At 32.9% G+C, this 16,824-nt stretch overlaps 1 protein-coding gene across 5 annotated transcripts in view; it reads left to right on the top strand.

Moving 5' to 3' along the window:
- LOC120328053 (uncharacterized) overlaps window positions 1-16,824 on the top strand; it is a 47,485-nt gene that overhangs the window by 25,895 nt on the left and 4,766 nt on the right. The window contains exons 15-28 of one of the 5 annotated variants that reach the window (XM_039394442.2): window positions 157-453; window positions 829-985; window positions 2,805-2,937; window positions 3,460-3,672; window positions 4,300-4,420; window positions 4,866-5,141; window positions 5,834-6,802; window positions 7,746-7,886; window positions 8,589-8,741; window positions 9,273-9,477; window positions 9,826-9,900; window positions 11,929-12,061; window positions 13,866-15,068; window positions 15,727-15,897. In XM_039394442.2, coding sequence (XP_039250376.2) covers window positions 157-453; window positions 829-985; window positions 2,805-2,937; window positions 3,460-3,672; window positions 4,300-4,420; window positions 4,866-5,141; window positions 5,834-6,802; window positions 7,746-7,886; window positions 8,589-8,741; window positions 9,273-9,477; window positions 9,826-9,900; window positions 11,929-12,061; window positions 13,866-15,068; window positions 15,727-15,897 — 4,247 coding nt within the window. Of the gene's footprint in view, window positions 1-156; window positions 454-828; window positions 986-2,804; window positions 2,938-3,459; window positions 3,673-4,299; window positions 4,421-4,865; window positions 5,142-5,833; window positions 6,803-7,745; window positions 7,887-8,588; window positions 8,742-9,272; window positions 9,478-9,825; window positions 9,901-11,463; window positions 12,062-13,865; window positions 15,069-15,726; window positions 15,898-16,754; window positions 16,780-16,824 lie in introns of all 5 variants that reach the window. The other 4 variants (XM_039394440.2, XM_039394441.2, XM_078114335.1 and 1 more) reach the window with 4 other exon arrangements.

Here is a 16,824-nt window from a genome sequence, read left to right as displayed (position 1 = left end):
TGGGCATGAGATTTGAATCTTAAGATTTTAACCTGCTTTGCCATCGTAGTTAAGATTATCGTTTGACCACGAGGCCCCTGGCCGCTTCTTAGAAGATGGCGTTTCAGATTTCATTCTTCCATATAATTCAAAGACTAACTTCTTTCCTATTTTCAGCATATCACAGAAAAGCTACCTATCGATTACATCAGATATATGACTATGGATGAGGAGAAACCAGTTATACGGAAGAAAATAGAAACAAAATTTCCAGTTCAGCTTCGGCAACATACGAACAAAGGGAATCATTTTGATCAGTCTGTCACTGATCAACTCCAACAACTAGAAAGCGATTATGAACTTCTTAATCAAATAACGAATGCAGCGTACAAACTTGCATATGATCCATCATCACATGGAAAAATTAGGAGAAATAGATTGCAGTCGTATCAGAAATCTCTTAAAAAGTTGCAGGTTGCTAGTCTATGTATTTTTTATCAAAATTTTTTGATGAATATGGGTTTTGAATATGTAATTTATGTAATAATGAGGGGTTTATCCATAAGGCAACTTTTCTTTTAAAATCGTAAATTTTTTAAAATCAAATGTTCGCTTAATATTTTTGCTTTGTTATGTTTACGTTCAATGCATTAAATAGAATGATAACCTTGGTCAAGTAAGAAATGCTTTTTTATTTATAAAAAGTGTTATTATTTTCCTTTTGAAATAGCATTTTGATAATTTATGTATAATTTTGAATTTAATTCAAGTGAACTGGCCTTTTACTGGAGTTTGCTTATACATCGCAAGTTCAAAGTTCTTTTATTTTTACCAAAATCAATTTTTTAGGATATGGAAAATCGAATTGATGAACTTCGTACAAAACAAGGAAAAGATCCTGCATTGCGACATTCAACATTTATCACTACTAGTGACACTGAGATATTGGCTGCAATGAAGGAATGTAGCATTGATGAAAAATCAGAACGAAGTTCACTGTCTGATGGTGAGATATGTTTTTAATTATGATAAGACTTCACAAACACAGTTTGTTTCCAATAGGCTATTTGGATCATTATTGCCCAGGTTGAGTGAGAACAGGGCTACTCAAATATTTTTACCAAATATCCACATACAAAACACCAAAATTATTTGGGTCCGGTCTTTCCAGAATTTATTTTTTAGCATCCTTAAACGCGCACTTCCTGGCCCTGTTAGTTATTATTACCTGATCAAGATTGTTTATTATGGTGATATAGTTCTTTTCATATATATTCAAAACTATAAAAGTCACTTTATAACAGAAAACTTCAAATGTGGGGCTAATGATCCGAAATAAAGAATTATGTGCGGTCCGAATCGAATACTCGAAAGGGTCGGATTCGGACCGCGGTCCGCCAGTTGAGTAGCCCCAAGTTAGAAGATCAACTTCTTAAAATTACTGTTGCCTGGCAATCGTATTAAATTAAAAATCACATGTATCATATTCATGTCTTTATCATTTTTTTATAAACATGATTACAAAATTATTAGAAAAATTTGGTGTGAATGTGAATAATATATTCTTATGGAAGAAAAAGTTTCATAACAATTTTTGCTGTACTAGAATAATTTTTATAAATTTCTCTGTTAAGTGAGATATTTTTTCCTTTATATTTACACTTTTTAATTATCCAATATACTAATCATGATTTTCGAAATTAGCCTTGAGGCTATTGCCTGTTGTTAACTCCTAGTGTAATTGCTAGTTTCTGTTGATTGAACTCAAGTTAAACACAGCTGAATCTTTTGTTTGATAATAAACAGTAATAATGCTGATCAAGTACTTTTCTTTGCATGTAATGATGTGTTATTGTGTAATAAAGGAGAATTATATAAATCGTAACTTCATTTGTACACTGTTTATATGCTAGAGAATTTTGTATTTGAATTGTTTCTGATGCTTGATATGTAATCGTCTAAAAACCGATCAAAGTTTTGAATCGATCAAAATTAATTATATTTATGTCCATCCAACTAGGACCAAATGCCTTAATTTTACTTTGAAAACTTTATGTAAAAATAGAGAACCCATCGGACATTGATTATATATATCTTTCCTGCATGAATAAATTCCAAACTTAAATTTACATAGATTTCTGTGGGCTCATATGTTGAATATCAACGAGTTTAGAATATTAATTGATACGATGTATTCGGAATAGTATTAGGCCATCCTTGAATAAGTTACTTTGGGCTTATAGCTAACTTTATCTCTCATGTAATGAAATCATGACATAAGCACAAGTCTACTTTCATTTTTATATTAGTTTTATGATGTAGTTATAGGATAAACTAAAATTGTACTCTCATTTTTGTGTTCCCATCATTTTTTAAATGTTGTTCCCATATTGTTTTATGAATTGCTGCCATAGTAGTGATTTATAAATCAAATAATTCTTCTAGCTTGTTGACTTTTAACCTCACTATTTTACATGTAGTAGGATTTATATCAGACATAAAATATACATTAGTCACAATAAAGTAAACAAAGCGGAATGTGGTACACGAGTCAAAATCCAATAAAATTTGGCATTGGTTGGTTGATTTTATGCGTCAAATGGGCGTGCTTTTGGAATTTTTGGTGACTACCTACCAGCCAGAACTAAACACTTTAATATACAGAATGGAATATATAGCATATATTGCCTACAAATTGATATACCCAATATACAATGAATTATGCTTAAAATGATCGTTCTTCAAAATGTTAAAATGGGGCAATCCCTAAAGTTATTTTGAAAAGCGTTAGACGGTTAAATATATTGTGAACTATTCTTTTTCAGGTATATTATTAGAGGATGGAGCTTCTATTAGCAGTGGTGCAGAAGCATTATCAACTCACAGCACTCCTGCGCTTTCTTTACATCCAGACACAAGTTCTGCTGATGTTGATATGGATGATTTGAATATCCAGAGGTTGGTTTTTATTGCTTGTTTTGAAAATTAATTAAACATCTTTATTTTTTAAGGTGCGACTAACTAACTACCAGATTTAAAACCAATTATTTTTAGGTATATTTTGCAGACAGCTACTACCTACTTTATAAGTTAGGATGGCCCTAAATCAATTATTCTATGAGTTAGATGTCCCAAAATCAATATTTCTGCTTTGTTATATTGAGCCTCACATGAGCATTGTTAGATGGTGGAAACATGGCCTAGTGAGGCTTACAGGCATAACGAATAAGCTGTCACGCTGCAGCATATAATTATTCTTACCCAGGGTGTAAGTTTTTGAATACAATGTAATTCGATAAGAGTAGTTCTATCTCTCCATAACTAAGTGCCTGTATATAACTTTAGGCATATTGAAGTTTAAAGCCTCATAAAACGTCTGTTTTAAACAATTTTACTGACATTTGGAGATTTGATTATGCGCTTAGTTTCAGCATGTTTCGAAAATACCGTTTCTCTATCTCACTAACATCTTATTTTAAGATCCAAAACACCGCCTCCAACAAGGTCTAAAGTTGCTTGGCTGGAATCACCGAAGGTCAAAGGCAATAAATCACAACACATGATTTCTAATCATTCATACCCAGTGTTACCATCACCCACATCAAATAGATCTACTGCTTCATCTGGGACTGATACACCACCCTATCAAACGCGAAGTAGAGATTGGGTGCAAACAAAATGGGAACACCCTAGGTAGGTTTTTGTCATTGCTGGTGGCTGATCTTAAGTATACGATGACCAAAAAAACAGAACCCAGGTCATTTGGAACCGATTCTAGATAGAACATAACCTTTGTGCAAAGGGTCCTGGATTACTGAAATGTTTTGGTAGAATCATACACAAACAGAAGTTTAAGTGTTAAATAAATTTTCTTCATTTTCATATAAGTTGCTAAGGAATTCGTGGGTTGTGTTTTGTTGATTTTGATGCAGAAAATGATGTGTACACCAAGTTTTTGTATGTAAAATTCAACAAAGTTAATTTTGCTAAAATAGAAAAATGTAATAAATAGTAATTTTATATCGACTAATTTTTAATAATCATCTCTTTATATGCAATGTGTTCTTGAAGTCTTAAATTCTCAAATTGTGAAAGAAATTTATCGATATCCTATATGTTTTTTTGGCTCCTGCTTTAAACAGGTGTATTGAATTCAGTAAAGAAACTTTAATACACTCTGAATAAAATAAAACAAACCAGGTTAAGATATATTGAGAATCAGCTTCATAACAAAATTAAAATTGTAACAAGACCTCATGATGAAACTAAAATCCGAGAGCTTTCATGAATTTTTCTGATGTATGTTTTTGTCCTTTTCAGACATCATGCTGATTGGAAAGTATCTTCTCTTGACAGCCTGGAATCAAATGGAAGTAGAAAGAGTAGTGAACATAATTTATCTCACAGTCCAAGTAGAAGAAAAATATTAGCAAATGGAGAGGTATGTGGTATATTATAACTAGATGTGGATAGAAATTACCCTTTCCCATCAGGAATAATCTGGCATTTAAAATTATTTTGCTATATTTAGTATAATTCAGGAAAATTGTGTAACATATGCTAAATTTGGTTTCAACATATATAATCAGGGTCTACTTTATTTATTGCACATGGTAAATTGGTATTATAGCACTTGCTAAATGTATTTAAGAATGATATATGCTAATCGGTCAACTTAAACATAAATGTTTTGGCCTTCATAGGTTGGTTTGGTTCAAAATGAAGAGCCTACCATTAACTGTAAATGCAACATTTTTTAACAATTGGTGAATAGTGAATTTTAACACGGTGATCACCAAATTCAAATTATTTCTTATGCTTTCATTTTAAAGTTGTAGCCAAACCATACTTTTTTTTTTAAATTCTTTGTATTTTTCATCTTTTAGAATGCTAATGCAATGAGGATAGCGAGGGCAACAGAATCCGCTCGTGCCCACAAAGTCAGTTTACGTGAGAAACAGCGTTCTGCTGCAGAACCTTCACATCGAATGGGAACGATCAATCCAGTATTGGAAATTATCCAGGACACTGTGCCAGATGACGGCAAAGATAGTAGGACGAGTCTCACTGATTCAGGACATGGTACGGACAGCAGAGCTCAGTTATATTATGAAGAAGAACTTGCAAGAAAGAGACTTGGTGCTAATTCAATAAGGAGAGATGTATGTTGGATTTAAAATACTACTTTTTTGTTATAATTTGTTTGTTCTGTATTCATTTTCTTGGTATGTACTTGCTTGTTGTGGAGCACTTTACTGAATCCCTTCCCTTGTTGCTTCGAAAAATTTAGCAGCTAAACATTGAAAACTAAATTATTATATGTATGCTCCTAATACTGAGCTATTTTTTTACTAATAATTTATACTTCAGTCTCGCCAAAACAAAGTTGGTCAAATGTAACTACTACATCAGCAGTTACAGTAAACCCAAGTGCAAATAACTAATAATAAACTCAACTTCGGACAGATATATCTATATCACCACTACTTGACATAGGTGGTTTGAACTGCATTTACTTATTCACAAGTTGCTTGCTGCGTGGAATTATATCTAAAAATGATATTGCCTCGTGACGTCGAGAGTTTAAGGATATATAGACCTAAATAGTAGAGTATTTTTAAAAACCATATTACTAAGACATATAAATGGTTTGATATGGTTAATTTGTAATTATTACATTATTCAAGTTAAATTTGAAATAGGTTGAAAAAACTAAAAAAGATGAAAAGTTTGGCATACATAATTTCCATTGTCAAAAAATCCATTTTAAATACACAAATAGTATGAATTTTGAATTTGATATTAACTGAATTTCTTTCATCCTCTTTTTACATTTTTCTATCTTTTATTACAGATCAGTGATTCATCATTATCAGAGTTATCAACTCAAAGCAATCCAGCTGCTTTACCAAGTAGCGGACACGTTCCCAAGTTCGTTCCATATTTTATGTCAAGACCTCGAGCAGTAACGCAAGCTCCATTACAAGAAGTCTCGGTCCAACAGAACGAAGCATCACATGTACGAAAACGCAGTTCCAGTTTCACTGAATCCGGGAGCAATATCCAAAAACCAGTTTCAAGGAGAGATAACCATCGAACATTAACGAGATCAAAGACTCATTATGAAAATGATACTCTAACAAAAGATTCTGTTCGCGATGAAAATTTTGATTCCAATGACGATATATCTGCAAGTGATAATAACTCATGTGGGTTATCATCTAGTCAAAGCGCTAATAATCTTCCTCCGCCGACATTTGAAACAAATTTAAATATATGCAAACAATATTTGAGTAGAAGTCAAGGTCAACTTGCCAATGCTCAAAACAATCAAACCACTGCCATACAAAATAATCCCAGTTCGGAAGAACAAACTACCGAGGTGCCTTATAGCTCAGTCTCACAAAAACAAAGTTGGTCAAATGTAACTGCTAAATCAGCAGGCACAGTTAGTGCAAATAACAGTAATAATAAACCAAACTTTGGACAGATTTATCAACTATCGCAGAGTCGTAGTGGTGCTTACAATACGAAATTACGAGATCAGCCGAACCGTTCTGAAACTCCACAAGGCACATCATTGTTAGCACATCATAATATACCAAGAGGAAATAGTCTTGACAGTATTTTAGATCGAGGACACTCAACAGATACAGAGTTGAACCCTGACACAATGAAAAATTTTAGTGTGGAACCGGAACATTCCAATAAATTCTATGGAGCCCAAGACCATCAATATCCACGATATCAAGGATCTCAGTATAGCAGAACAACAACATATCAACGTTTAGATGCAACTAATCAAGTTGGGAATCTACTGCCGGTATGTTTGTGGTTTAAAATATTCATTGGATATAGTTGGAAACCCCAAATAATGTTAGCGATAAAGTCTTTCGGGGACTTAAATTTGAAAGGATGAAACTTAATAAAAATGCTTTGAGAAAATGAAAAAATCATATATTTTTCACTTTTTCAATCTCCTAAATTTTTATTGAAATACCTTGATAACAATATTTTCAAACTTTGATTGGAAAACCAGCTCAAAAGGCATCTTTTCCTCTGTAATTTTTCAATTGAAAGTTTTTCAAATTTTGCATTCATCCTTCTATCTGTTATAACCCTTCAATTTTGCTAGTACCATTGTTGAGTAGAAGTCCCTAAACTCTGAATCAAGTATAGTCATGGTTCCTCCAAGTCCCATAGTCAAGCCAATCATTGAGTTAAGTTTCACCGGTGGTTACTTAATGTTGTGTCCAAGTCATTCCAAGTGATTGGCTGGCGTCACTTTGTTTTTGTTAAATGTGACTTGATTCCGTCTAACACTGGCTGGAATACCAAAATCATATTTAACAACTGTAGCTGTGAATGATGGACACAAAATCATGAAGTTCTGCAAATATTGTTTTTAAATTCATTTAATTATCAATGAGGCAATATGACTTTGTTCTGAAGTTTCAGTATTTTGATGAATCTACTACGTAATCAATTGATTTTGAAGACATTTTATCTAATTCTTATTTTCACGATTTTGAAGACTTGTCATTTTTTTTAATCATATATGTTAGTTTTTTACCAATTTTCCATATTTCAATTTCTAATCAGATATTTACTTTTATCACAAAAGAATATATGCTTATTAACACTTTTACACATGAAAGATATTATTACCCAACTTATTTCCTATTTTCTAAATTTTCACTTATTTTATTCAATGCACAATTAATCTATTTTGAAGTTTGAAGTAAACAATTTATTATATTTTCCAGAACATGAGCGTCATGGATCGTGATAAATTCAACAATGAAGCATTCCAAGAAATTCAGGGAATGGGCTGGGTACCTTCATTAGATGATTATGGAAGCAGAGCATCTGTTGCTGAGAGTTTACCTGCCAAGTCTAAAAAAGAGGTATACTATTTTTTTTATGATTTTTCCATTATTGAATGTTTTTTTCTTAGAAATCGCAATGTTTTCATTATGCTCGAGACTGGGCCTACAGTGTGCTTTGTAACGAAGTGGAATTTGGCGCTCTATTATTTAAGGCAGGGAAGTGCAATATGCGGCCCACAAGGAAAAATTGTGCGGCCTGCGGAGACTTGACAATTTTGATCTGTGCGACCCGCAGAACCAGTTTTTAATTTAATTTAATCTAGTACATGCGAGCAATCCCAATATGTCACGATGCCCTAACAGCTAACATGTGCGAAACAAACAACGCATGTCATAAGATTAATAAGCAAAATTTTTGTGCTCACTACTTTAAAGCTTATGTTAAATAAAGGTGCTTTTTTATTTGCTTAAATAAAGGTGCTAAAGGTTATTTGAATGTGGCACTCCTGTATTACCAGTTGCACACCCCTGATTTAAGGCTTTCACCACAACTTCACTCTGAGAAGGGCTCCAAAAAATCAGCCACTGATATTCAAAGTAGCTCTTATTTTGGTATGAATGGAATCTACTCTGTCAGGAATTGGCCAACCAATTTAATCACCGAAAGTAGAAAAATTTAGTAGAATATTCGGAATAAATTCCAGAAATGAGCCCTTCACTACATCTATATAGATATAGACGACACCCTGTGAAACGTGTGATTTCATTTTATAATTTTAGGATATTATGGAGTTACTACAGCAACATATAGCTCATAATTGGGTTCCAAGACGAACTCCATCAACGTCTAGTACCAATACAATGAGAAACAAAATGGATAGGAAATTACAAGCAAAAATTAGAGCAGAAATGATGAAAGAAAAAGATTCCAAGGTAAATGCCGGCATATCTTTATCATGCTGTAAAATCAACTAGACTCAATCACAAAAACAAGGCCGTTTTCTTACTATTTTATCAATTTATTTTTCACATAAAAATACAAATGACAATTTGAGGTCTTGTCTTTTCGTGCACACTTGAAGCAAGGAATGAGAAAAATAGAGTAAATAGTTCCTAAATTCCTGAAATTATTTTAATTGGAGAAAAATTTATTAATACCACATACTTTATTGGCCCATACAGATGTATCAATTGAATTAATAAAACTTGAATAAACACTAATTAAAATAGAACAAACTTGATAAATATATATAGAGCACTGACTTTGTAACTAAATTGGAATTGTAATTTAGAATTTATTCAGAATTTATCTAGCATTTATGAACACTGTATATTTTATGTCTTCAAACTTGGCTTATCTCCAGTAAAATTCAACTAGAAGATTGTGAGAAGGCCAGATTATGTGGGATTGCCTGTTTAGCTTTACTCTTCCATTTTATTTAATTAAACTTGTATTCAATCTAGCCTGCGAATGCTGATCCAGCAGCAAAAACATGGGAAGGATACAAACAAAATGTACAAACCATGAAGCGAAGTACGCAACAACCGTCTTCACCAGGAAAATCAGAACAAGCATCGGGCGTGAATATTTTTGCACACAAACAACCACCACCATTGTCATCACAGCAACAAAATGTTCTTGGTCAAAGGAATCTCAACAAGCCAATGGGTGAGTTCATAGTAGAATGTTACATAAAAAATTTGGATGTTACCTTGTTTTTCTGTTACTTGTGCTCTTTATACAGTTTCAAGACAATAATTAGGTTTGAATTGCTGTTGTAATTTGAAGGTATTTGTGTCAGAATTATTTGATTTTCTAATATTCTGTATTGGGAATTGCAATTGATTTGAAGTTTAAAAAATTTGATTCCCACGTCAAACTAGAAAAAAATTAATTCCATAGGATTTCATTTACAGTGTTTTGTATCTTGCATCCTTTGGGTTGTATTCATATTCAATGTAATTTGTTAATTTTTATGTTCTAGCATCTATTCATTGTCTCTTTCATTATCTCTAGATACGGCTTCCGAATATTCTCAAAATACTATTCATAAAGGTTATATCGATAAAAATGGATTCATATCTTTTAATGGTAAGAAATAATCGGTGTATTCTCATTTCTTCATTCTTACATTTATATCTAATCTCGTATGTAAAAATCATATGTTCATTGGTTAAGCCTAGTCCATAGTCTTCATAATTCCATAGTAAAATGTTATTCTGTATGGTCTACTCATACATTGTGTTTAGAGACATGTTTGTCTTAGGTTATGGTGGTGACGCTAAATAATATTGAATTCTGGCATTGTCACAACCGAAATGTTAATTTCTGAGGGTAAACGTCTATGAAACAAACACACTTTATTCCCTAGTACTGGCGGAATATTTCATCCTAATTGTTGCATGTCTGTCTGTATGTATGGCAATGTTTGTATGTCTCAAACAGTGGTATATTTGTTTGTCCTTGTTGTACATGTACTAACAAGTTAATGTCGGCATGTTTGATAACATAACACTGGAATAATAAAATATTTAAATTGATCAAAATGTTCAGCATATATGCACTATGAATAATTTTGTAACAATCTTAATTTGAGGTAGATCTCATAAAAATAATATTTTGATTTGTCGATTTTTCTTCTCAATTAACTCATTTTTCCAGAATATAATAAAACTTGTTAATATATCAATAAATGGTTTCCAACTGTCTTGAGATACCCATCTACTTTTTTTATTTCATCTATAGGATACCCCATTTCATTATATAATAAATCTTACCCTGTATTAACTAACTTGCTTAATTCTCAAATTTTTTTAAAAATTGGCAACAAGATGTCTGTTATATGTACCAAAAACTATATCATGTGTTAAAAGCTATTTTATTTAATTAGTGATATAACTATAATAATATGATGGATTATCGAAATTCATCTTTTTTCACTAACCATAAATAAGATAATCAATCAAGTTGTCTGAAACAATTGCTCATATATTGTTATATAGATGAATGCACTTAGATAGAAAAAGAATCATTTTTCTGAGATATGAATCTCAAAAAATTGCATTTTGCTATTCATTTTTTATCCATATACAATTATATTATAATGTGCTAATGTATTGATTGATTATCGATGATCAAGCATGCATGTTTGCATATAGATGTAAGTTGTAGAATAATCAGACTGAAAATTTTGATAATATTTCTATTTTTTCAAAAAAATAGATTGTATTTTTTATGATTTCGAATTAGGATCTTTATATTTGTGAAGGGATAGTCAATTGTTCAACTTATTTTGACTAGCTGTTATAAAATCACTCTAATTGATCGTTCTATTTTTAATTAAACTAAACTGTTTGACATCCAAATTCTGTCTCACACTCTCCTTCATAATGATTCTGAAATTTAAGGAAAGATTGAATTTATGACTTACATCTATTGCTGTGTTACGCATAACATATTTGCAAAAAATAATCAATCTTAAATATGTTATGTGTTCATTTCTTTCTCTTTGTTTCTTGTCTTGCAACCTTCTTCATGTCACACTTCATTTTAATTAAAAAACTCTTCCACATTTTGCGGAAAATCACAAAATGTCACACATTATTGCATGTCATTGTCAATTGTACTACTGTCTCTTGAAATTAATTACAACAGATCACAGATCTAACCAACTAAGAAAATATTCCGCACCTGTTAATAATTTCGCAACTTCAAGACAAATTCGATCACAGCAAACAAATTATCCTGATTATCCGGGCTCTAATCCTTTCGAACGAGGATACCTTTCAGCAACATTACCCCGTAAATATGTCTCAAAAGAGGGCTCACCAAAACGTCCCCAAACGACTTATACTTTGGCTGATCTTCAACGTACTTATTCCTATACTACCGGAGATCCTAACGATTTCTACCCTACCACTGCCAATTTTAATAGCTCCCCTGAAAACTTGCCTCGTACATACTCCCATCCAGTGGGTGAATACATTGCGGATGACTATAATTCTCACCCCACTGGTGGTTATATAGATCGCACTACGCGACGTCAAAATCCGACACAACACAGCACAAATTTCATGTCTGTCACACAACCTGTCACATCTCTCTCACATAATTTCCCAGCGACAGGAAATGCAGCCAACATGACGGATGCAAGAAAATTAGCTTCTGGATTTACAGCGACTATGTCTCAACAAGCCAAGTCATCGCATCGAATTTCACAACAAACTGGTTATCGACAACAACAACAGCAAATGTAAGTCACTTTTAATACTAATAAATTGAATATTGAATTTTAATTTTCGATGTACATTTTCTGCCAAATAGTGGTTCTTTATATATTGCTGCAAAATATTTTGTTTTGTCATAATATGTGTCATGGAAACCATATCACCACATTTTTTTTTGTTAATTCTCAAAAAAAATCAAATTTATACATCTTGAAAATTCAACTCGGCAACAAAATTCTTTTTTCATGATGTTAAAATCTAAAACTAAACTGCTGCATATTAAAGCAGAATCCTAATCTATTGGATATGTTGATAGACCTGAATAATTGATAATAATAAGGAAATTCAAAATTCCAAACTGGGTGAATTTATTAATAGGTTTTATATTTAACCACTATTTGCAATATATGAAAATCTTTCTGTTTTAATTCTATATAACTTTTTGGTGTTTTATCATTGACTATTAACATATTAACTACATTGATAAATAATATCTTTTAGGTGTGTAATGGGTTAACACTTCTCACTGACTAAACTTGTTGCCAAACTTTCATTTTAAAAAATTGCATGATATAAAAATCTATATCTTATTCAAATAAAAAAAACTAAAAACTCAAAACCTTGCATAAGATAAAATCTGCAAAGATTTCATGTATACTAACGTGAGAAAAAAGTATTCATGTTTTGAAAAGATATATAAAAAATGTGAGATTGACAAAACCAGTATGTAAATAAATAGGAGGAGGCTTTCTTTCTAAGATCTTATAATGTTTCCGGGATATTATTAAGTGGAAAAATTTCCTTACTTCAGAAGGTATCAACGCTTTGGGCCATATTTTGATAATCACAGGTTGAGGGCAGATTTATTGTATTGAAGTGTAATGATGAAAACTTCAAAATTCTCTCATTCATACACTGATTAAAGTGTATAGGCTATAAAATGGAGTAGCGTTGAAAAGAACTGCTTTTTATAGTTCTTCCTTGAAAAGTCATTACAAAAGCCTTGTTTCTATATTCACAAGACGTTTTTGTCAAGATTGACAAAAGAACGGTGTTGTCCTTGGTAATCTTTTTAACATCCATACTCGCTTCTATTGACAGATACAAATAATCTTCTGGTTTTCATATTGCCTAAACCTTTCTGATATTTCGTTCGCATGATAGGGATCTTTATCTTCTGACGTTGCCTTCTTTTGGAATGGCATGGTCTACCATCTTGCCTTTTGTGTAGTTACGTTGCTACCCACAACTTCAGCATGACATACTTATTTTCCATGTATCATGGGGTTTGGTGGAATCATTCTTTGGCTTCATTCTCCAGAACTTCAAGCTACTTTCCCTTCTTCTTGATGAATGTCTTACTTCTTCTGGAGAAAATGTTTGTAATCTAACAATCTTTTTCCAGAATTCTCAATTACCATTCATTATGATTAATGCTCTTGGCTTTTTTGTAGACGGATGATGATTTATGCCAATCCTAAAGTAAAAGTTTCAGTTATTTTATCAAATTATAATATTTTAGGAAAGGATTTTTAGATATTTATAATCGTTAAATATCCTCGAGTCGATTATTGAACTTATGAATGTCCGAAAAGTAAAATCAGGCATATGTCATTATTTGCCCAAGTTCCAAAAAATCTAACATCAAAACTTTTGAATATCTACATTGAGAATACGGTCTTCTTTATTTGTCTTGACTTAATCTTGTTATTTCTTGCCTGGAAGCTTGATTTTCATTACACACACACATTCCTAACATGGTGACAGATTTGCTCCAAATAACAACGATAATGAAATGTTTTGTTACATGCCTACATAATTGTACTTTAGCAAAGGGAAAGATATTGAAGAAACAACCGGAACAGAATACCAATCCACAAAACCTATTCCTAGTTCTGAAGATACGGCACTTGTTGTTCAGGCCACTAGAACAAGTCCAGATGGTCACAAAGTTAGCGTTTTTACAGTTACGAAAAGCACTCCAAGTACGCCCGATAAATTGAAAACCTTGGATAGGAAAAACAAGGATGATGAAAATCCATTCTTTTTTAAAACCCCTGTGAAACAGAAACTGAAAACTTCACTCAGCCAGCCAGAATCCAACAACAGTCCACTATCACCCAGTGCTGCTTCTGATATTAGCTCCCAATCTAATACTGACGTACTACAAGCACTTGCTATTGAAGCTGCACGCGTCGCACAGAAAGCTCTTGCAGATTCACAAAAGAATTTGGATAAATATAGTCTGAAAAATAATCTTGAACCTGATCAAACTTCGTCTCCGCCAAATTTTAATCTGCGCTCATCGACTAGAGAAAGAAGAGCTACAGGAGACTTTTTGAGTCCATTACCAAAATCAATGGATGATCCGACACCAATGCAAAATTCAGTGCAAGGTGAAACAAAAACTCCAAGATCAAGAAGTAAAACTAGAAATGACAGAGATTCAAGCACTGGCAGATCGAGCCAACCTGTGGCATTAAATGATGACGGAGTATGTTATCCAGTTAAAGATTTAAGAAATGAATCAAAATCTCAAAACAATTCACACAAGACCAATTTTACCCCGATGTTTCAAAGAACTTTGTCCACACCAATCCGTAGCAGACCAGGTGGCACTCGATCTGGTAACGGAACAAAAATGGCACTTTCTACTCCTAACAAAAAAAAAACAGGAATGTATAATGAATCTGTATCTGGTAGTTCATCGAAAGTCCGACCTCCTGCTGCCCCTCGTGGTAATAACACTCCGTCACGCCCACCTCAAGCAGTGAAAGATGTTAAACAGCAAAATGCTTCCAGACGACAACAATATCAGATCGGCCAATCAGGTACCTTGCCGCGAACCCCCAGATCAGCAAAGAAAATTGAGCGATCTGGTAGTACAAGTGGATCAGCACCACCTCGATCGACTGTGAGCTCTTCTCAAGCTAAAACCATGAGAAGTCAGAATGATAGTTCATACAGCATTTCGGTCCAAAGAAATGATATGTACAATGCTCTGTATGGAATACAAGATCTGAAATATAAAAGGTTAAATATTTTATGCTGATACATTTTTCATTCCATGTATTTAACAGGTTTTTTTTTCTTGAAAATTCAAGTGCTCTCTTCCACATAGTTGCTTTTGAAAGTTATGATATGTATGAATGTCAAAACATCTTATTCCAAATATACGGATATAAATTGTCATTCATCTTGTGCATTTAGAAAGTTGGTTTCTCACTATGCAATATGATTACCTACATTTAGTCCTCATAAACATGTATTTTTAAGTTTTAACAAGTTTTGTGGCTATTGGCTAACTAACTATGTTAAGCTTTAAGCGTGTTGTACTGAATTTAGAAACTTTTTCTGGTGCTCCCGAAGTATGCGAACCAAGATGGCGGACATCGGAACGTAACATGGGTAACAGGTTAAGGTTAGGCGATAATTTTTTTCCAATTTTCCTTATTATTGTCCTATTATCAGTTCGAAGACTAGCCAAGAGCCTCGCGTAGTATTTATACCTAAAATTATGGCCTAACCCTAACCTAGTACACATATTACATTCCGATGTCCGCCATCTTGGTTCGCATACTTCGGGAGCCCCCTTTTTCTGATATTTATTAGAGTTTTGTTATTACAAAGCTGGCTGAAAACAGTGGAAATGGTAATTTTGATTTCATTACTTATGGCATTGAATTTGTAGGAGGTCGTTCACAGAAGCTATATCACAGTCCTCTCGTGCAACAACTCCCACGCCATCACAATGTCGTGAAATGGTGGTTGGAGCATCAAAACCACCATTATCCATTTATCAGACGGCAACCAGATGCAAAACTGCATCGGTGAATCTCAAACGTAAAAATACACACAGAAGGTACATAAATGCCTGAATTGGCAAGGGTGACAATCATCAACATTTCTGTGAAGATTGTTTTGCCACTTTTATCAGAGAACTATCTTTCTTTGTCTTAATCATGGAGGAATGACAAACATAATTCTGCCCCTTATGGGGCCAAACTCGTTCTATATTTCTTCTGATATTGTCATTTTGTCTTTGCTGTTTTTGTCCTTCGATCCTATTTTGGTGTAGTTTCGCTTCTCTACTCTTTGTTTAGAAGACCGGTACTTTTGTTCAACAATTGTGAAAGCATTCATATACTGATATTCGTCTGCTTTACTATATCTACACTCTTCATTATGAGTGACAATGCTCATCCTTGGTGATCTTTTTATTTTGAAACTCTCACCTCATGTACACACTTGTCAAGTCGTGGATCTTCTTTCAAAGTTTGAGTCAATTTTGGTGTTCTTCTGCAGTACTTTTCTTTGTCCAGGCAACTTGGATATCTTCTTATGTGATGCACTCGTACAATTACAATCCTACATTTATTACACATCTGGACTTGGAAAATGGAAAGTTATTTATTTTTGTATCAAACTTTAACACATAAGGAAATATGATACTCGAAAGTGAAAATAGTAGCTAATGACCTAACGTTGCACACTGCATAAAATGGGAATTTTAAAACTTGAATTGATTATCTACTAATATGTCAGTAGTGAATCTGACTGCAGATGAAATCGGAAATCTGCTTCTAAATTTAAAAAGATTTGGCTTGATCAAATCAAACATAATATTATAAATTATTCAAACAATTCTGTGCTACAGCTCCCACATTGATAAATTTTGTTTAAAAACTTTATATTAGTGGAGTATTTTTATTTTTCAAGCTTGCGTTGAAGGAGGTTTTGTCAGGTAAACTTTACATCTGTCTCTGTGTTGGTGTTTTTCTGGGTATTG

The sequence above is a fragment of the Styela clava genome, chromosome 7 (genome assembly GCF_964204865.1).
Source record: "Styela clava chromosome 7, kaStyClav1.hap1.2, whole genome shotgun sequence".
In the NCBI taxonomy this organism is placed as follows: Eukaryota; Metazoa; Chordata; class Ascidiacea; order Stolidobranchia; family Styelidae; genus Styela; species Styela clava.
The sequence above is the reverse complement of the archived record's forward strand: the minus strand, read 5'-3'. Positions and strand labels throughout refer to the sequence as shown.